Source organism: Oncorhynchus keta, unplaced genomic scaffold (genome assembly GCF_023373465.1).
Source record: "Oncorhynchus keta strain PuntledgeMale-10-30-2019 unplaced genomic scaffold, Oket_V2 Un_scaffold_29317_pilon_pilon, whole genome shotgun sequence".
NCBI lineage: Eukaryota > Metazoa > Chordata > Actinopteri > Salmoniformes > Salmonidae > Oncorhynchus > Oncorhynchus keta.
In genome coordinates, this window is record NW_026290904.1 from 299564 (window position 1) to 305563 (window position 6000).

At 41.3% G+C, this 6000-nt stretch overlaps 1 protein-coding gene across 4 annotated transcripts in view; it reads right to left on the bottom strand.

Moving 5' to 3' along the window:
• The window catches only part of ptpn12 (protein tyrosine phosphatase non-receptor type 12), a 93876-nt gene extending 92855 nt beyond the window's left edge, over positions 1–1021 (bottom strand). For all 4 annotated transcript variants that reach the window (XR_008131432.1, XM_052515538.1, XM_052515539.1 and 1 more), the window contains exon 1: positions 581–1021. Coding sequence is in view for 3 of the 4 variants with exons in the window: in XM_052515538.1 (XP_052371498.1) it covers positions 581–679 (99 nt within the window). In the remaining variant the exon portion in view is untranslated. The remainder of the gene's footprint in view (positions 1–580) is intronic.
• Between the last annotated feature and the right edge of the window lie 4979 nt (positions 1022–6000).

Sequence of the window (6000 nt, forward strand, 5' to 3'; positions counted from 1 at the left end):
TGTTCATGAAGATTTTAGGTCATGGTGGTACGAAATGCGAGTTAGACAGGCACGCCTGACAAGCTAGGTAACCAGCTAACGTTTAGCTCTTTGCTAACGTAAAGTCAAGAGCGCATCGATTACTACACTCGGGTGGCTGGTTTGGGAGGCCTAGCACCCACGCCTATATTATTGAACTGTACACCGTTAAAGTATTGTACTGAAAAACTCTTCGCTTTCCGATTAGAAGAGAGGGACTATGCACATTTCTAAAAAGGTGGCAATGCTCGGCCGCATTAAATTACAAGCCTGGAGATGTGTATGAGGGAATTGCAGGAGAAATGTGTCCCTCCGCCCCCAGGATAGCATAGCAAGCCGCCCAGCAGGGAGCGTTCACACGGGAAAAGACTAAAAGAAGCATCACGAGGAACAAAAAAAAAACTACCGCAGACAGAGACACTATCGACTGAAGACTCATGAATCCATTGTGTTGAAGATAAACAGTCGACACATCACCTATTTTGTCGGTCAGCGCGGAGAAACCGGTTAGAACTGCTCGTGTGTGTTCGAGAGAAGGAGAAGGATGTCTGGCTGGTCTCACCATAAAGTCACTGCCGAAGTTATCCTCTCCTTTCTGGTCCCCTTCTCGCATAACACAAACCCCTTGGATGAACTTTCTCAGGATATTCGCCTGGTCCATCCTCTCGGCCCGCTGTCCGGCGGCTTGTCCGGTTTTCCCACGGTGTGTAAAATAAATCCAAAGTGGGGAAAACGAAAAACATAAAAATAGCTTGAGCTATATATCCTCGCAGATAATCATTTCAACATCCCCTAACGCCCCATGTTATTTTTCATATTCTCTTCGGGTGCAGACAATAATAATCCAAACAAAATTGGTGATTCCGTTGTTGTTTCTAAATATATATCACAAGCTATGACTGTAAACTAGCTATCGTTACTTGAATATAAAAATCCAAACACCGGTTCACCCCTCCCTGGCTCGCCACATTCACAAGTCAGCTACAAGAATACACTGACTGCGGTCGCCCCTAACGCCACTTGGAAACATTAACGCCCATTTCACTAAATGGCTTACTGTAATTGGTCCGTAGCTTCAAGAAATTAGTACGTGATTGGTGAATACGTTACGTCAATCTAAAATGTCAATAAATTAAGTGGGCGACGCTCACGTCAATCACTATGTCTCCTGTTCTTCTCTCTCATTGGTTAAATTCTATTTAGCGCTTCCTTCTTAGGTTTTACTGTAATGCAATTGTTACAATGGATTGGTGCACAGAGTTCTCCCCTATATTGTGAAATGATTACGAAAAAAAATATCAATCTTTCATGTGGTTAAATTGATACAGTTGCCTAATAATATCCAACTGGGCATGGACATGGGTCTGTGTCCTCGGCCGTCTCTTTTCTGTCTAACTGTGTCTTCCTCTGTGATCTCAAATACACAGGCATCCACAGTGTCAGGAAGCATTCTTGACCTGTAGAGGTTAATTAAGAAATGAAAGGCCGGGCAGTGCATTCCCTCTCTCTCACAAACACCACTCTTTCACTCATGTTCACGTCACTTGAGAGACAGATTCATTTTGTACTGTAACACGAGGACACAGGTTAAATCTAAAAGCACATGTGTACTAATTTACTATTTGTCTCTGGTCAAATGTAGTGCACTGCAGTAGGCTATATTATTTGGGATAAGGTGTCAAAAAGACAGCATATGAAGGAGGATGACATCACACACCCCTAAACCACTCTTATTGCAGGGGAATGAAAAACAGCCTGGGTCTAGTTCCTGTTTGTTTACAGATCTCCTCGACAAACTACTTCAAAGTCTTCCCCCTCAACCGGTCACTTTCATGTCACAGACAGACCCCTCTGAGAGGGGGTCCCTCCTCCCATTGTAACAGACGCTGTGGGGTAAACTCGGGGGATATCCTAGTTAGAGGTCAATCGTAACTTGCCCAACTTCCCCTTTGAATGACTGCAGATTTGATAGTTGTGTTAGCATGACAAGGCATTATGAGCTACTACCCCCCACTGACTGACAGTCTGTAAAGAAATACATCGCCATTCTCTTGTTTCCATGGAGATTAATTTTGCCTTGTTTATTTGTTTTCTTTATAACCGTCTGCAATTTTAACTTCATTTTAGCCATCATGGGATTTACTGACTACACATGATATTTACTGACTACACATGATATTTACTGACTACACATGGGATTTACTGACTACACATGATATTTACTGACTACACATGATATTTACTGACTACACATGGGATTTACTGACTACACATGATATTTACTGACTACACATGATATTTACTGACTACACATGGGATTTACTGACTACACATGGGATTTACTGACTACACATGGGATTTACTGACAACACATGATATTTACTGACTACACATGGGATTTACTGACTTCATGTGATATTTACTGACTACACATGATATTTACTGACTACACATGATATTTACTGACTACACATGGGATTTACTGACTACACGTGATATTTACTGACTACACATGATATTTACTGACTACACATGATATTTACTGACTACACATGATATTTACTGACTACACTTGCGATTTACTGACTACACATGATATTTACTGACTACACATGATATTTACTGACTACACGTGATATTTACTGACTACACATGATATTTACTGACTACACATGATATTTACTGACTACACATGGGATTTACTGACTACACGTGATATTTACTGACTACACATGATATTTACTGACTACACATGATATTTACTGACGACACATGATATTTACTGACTACACATGGGATTTACTGACTACACATGATATTTACTGACTACACATGATATTTACTGACTACACATGATATTTACTGACTACACATGATATTTACTGACAACACATATTTACTGACTACACATGATATTTACTGACTACACTTGGGATTTACTGACAACACATGATATATACTGACTACACTTGGGATTTACTGACTACACATGATATTTTTGCTCTGAGGTCAAACAGTTCTGTATTATTGCAGACTGGGTGTGGGTGGGTGTGTGCGTGTGTTTGTGTATAAATATGCATTGACCACTTCCATCTAACATTATTTGTATCATATTGCTGTAATGTCCGTGCTCCTCAGAGTTATAACCATCTACATGCGTAACAGCACAATCAAACTAGTAGGTCTAACAAGCACAGTAAACCATTTGTGAGCTGCATATTTCTCCCAACAACTTGTACACTCATAGTTAGAGCTCTCATAGGATTTGTCTCATGTCTAGTTCAGTTTAGAACATGACTTTAGTTTAGAAACATTCTAATTCTAATTTGGGCTCCCGAGTGGCTCAGCTGTCTAAGGCACTGCATCTCAGTGCTAGAGGCATCACTACAGACCCTGGTTAGATTCCAGGCTGTATCACAACCAGCCGTGATTGGGAGTCCCATAGGGCGGCGCACAATTGGCCCAGTGTTGTCCGGGTTAGGGTTTGGCCGGGGTGGGCCGTCATTGTACATAAGAATTTGTTCTTCACTGGCTTGTCTAGTTAAATAAAGGTTCAACAAAATAAAACAAATACAAAATTCTCACTGTCTCACATGACACATTTTCACCACAAATGAGGGACCGTAATTGAATCCATCATCAGACTGGCCTGCTGCTACTGCTTAAACAGGACAACTATCTCACAACTACGCAAAGGTAGACTGACTGTCCGACATGTGTTTTCATAATGGACGTTGTGTTCTTCACCGGGAGCTGTGGAAATGTTATACTGTATTTGCATAAATACATGTTTTATTTTTTTATTTTATTAGGATATGTTTTAATATATACAAGATGTTCAGTAGCCTACAAACTCACAGGGAGAGTTTCAGCCTGCAGTGTTTGTCACACAGGAATCATGGTGGATTTATATTGTGAATTGAATCATCACCAGACTAAAGAACTAAATAGAGGCTTATTCATGATTAATTCCTCTCAGTAGCAGTTCGCCCTGACATCCAAGAAACACTCAAGCAGCACCATGGTCAGAGCGGCCTCCAAAAGGAGCCAGCCTCCTATCTTTCCTCAGGCTTTATAAATGACAACAAAAACCCCATTCAGGCTAGTCTGGGGGACCAAGCTGTAAGGGAGCCAGCTAGCCTGGCTTATAGTCACACACTGGCAGGCCGAAGCCTGGAGGACTGCTCAGGTCCCCTCATGTCCCCTCATGTCCCCTCATGTCCAATGAGTGGCTGTTTGAACTCAGAGAGCAGGATAGAAGTAGCTCAGTTCTCGAGCTTTTAAAGAAAACAAGCGTTACTTCTTCTGTCCTGCTGTGTTCTTCTCACCCACCCGATACTCGTTCCTCATTTTATGATATTTGGAAACATTTTAATTATACTGGCTCTGTCTCAAAACCCCATTCCCTTTATAGTGCACTACTTTTGACCAGATATCCCGACGCGGCTCTGGTCTGAGGTAGGGCACTATATTGGGAACAAGGAGTCCGTCATTTGTAATTTGCACATTGACAGGAGGCTATTACATTTGAGTCCTTTAGCTGATGCTCTCATCCACAGTGATTTCCAGTTAGTGCATTCGTCTTCAGATAGCTACGTGAGACAACCACATATCTCAGTCATAGTACATACATAGTTATTACTCTGCATTTCCAGGCGTCTATCTGCTCATCATTCACAGCAGGGAAAGGCGTGTGGGCAATGTGATGACCATCTCACAGAGATGAGGTCACAATTCCTTCAGCATTCCCTCCGTGTTCCTAACATGCTCACTAACCCTACTGGCACTTCTGAGAAAACATGACAAAACAAAAAGATCACTACTTGTACATTACTTGTACAGTAATTACTGTACATAGACATAATATGACATTTGAAATGTCTCTATTCATTTGAAACGTTTGTGAGTTTAATGTTTACTGTTCATTTTTATTGTTTGTCACTTTAGTTTATTATATATTTCACTTGCTTTGGCAATGTAAAAATGTTTCCCATGCCAATAAAGCCCTTTGATTTTAATTGAGTGTGTTGAAACAGTGGGATTTCTGAGTGAGAAAGTGAGAGTGGAAGGAGAGAGAGAGGTGGTATAGACAACATACAGAGACAGATACCCCCAGTCAGTTATTCCAGTAGTTACAGATACATATATCCCTCAGTCAGTTATTCCAGTAGTTCCAGAGACAGATACCCCCCAGTCAGTTATTCCAGTAGTTCCAGAGACAGATACCCCTCAGTCAGTTATTCCAGTAGATACAGATACATATATCCCTCAGTCAGTTATTCCAGTAGTTCCAGAGACAGATACCCCCCAGTCAGTTATTCCAGTAGTTCCAGAGACAGATATCCCTCAGTCAGTTATTCCAGTAGTTACAGATACATATATCCCTCAGTCAGTTATTCCAGTAGTTCCAGAGACAGATACCCCCCAGTCAGTTATTCCAGTAGTTCCAGAGACAGATACCCCCCAGTCAGTTATTCCAGTAGTTCCAGAGACAGATATCCCTCAGTCAGTTATTCCAGTAGATACAGATACATATATCCCTCAGTCAGTTATTCCAGTAGATACAGATACATATATCCCTCAGTCAGTTATTCCAGTAGTTCCAGAGACAGATACCCCCCAGTCAGTTATTCCAGTAGTTCCAGAGACAGATATCCCTCAGTCAGTTATTCCAGTAGTTACAGAGACAACATACAGAGAAAGATACCCCTCAGTCAGTTATTCCAGTAGTTCCAGAGACAACATACAGAGACAGATACCCCTCAGTCAGTTATTCCAGTAGTTACAGAGACATATATCCCTCAGTCAGTTATTCCAGTAGTTCCAGAGACAACATACAGAGAAAGATACCCCTCAGTCAGTTATTCCAGTAGTTATAGAGACAGATATCCCTCAGTCAGTTATTCCAGTAGTTACAGAGACAGATATCCCTCAGTCAGTTATTCCAGTAGTTACAGAGACAGGTACCCCTCAGTCAGTTAT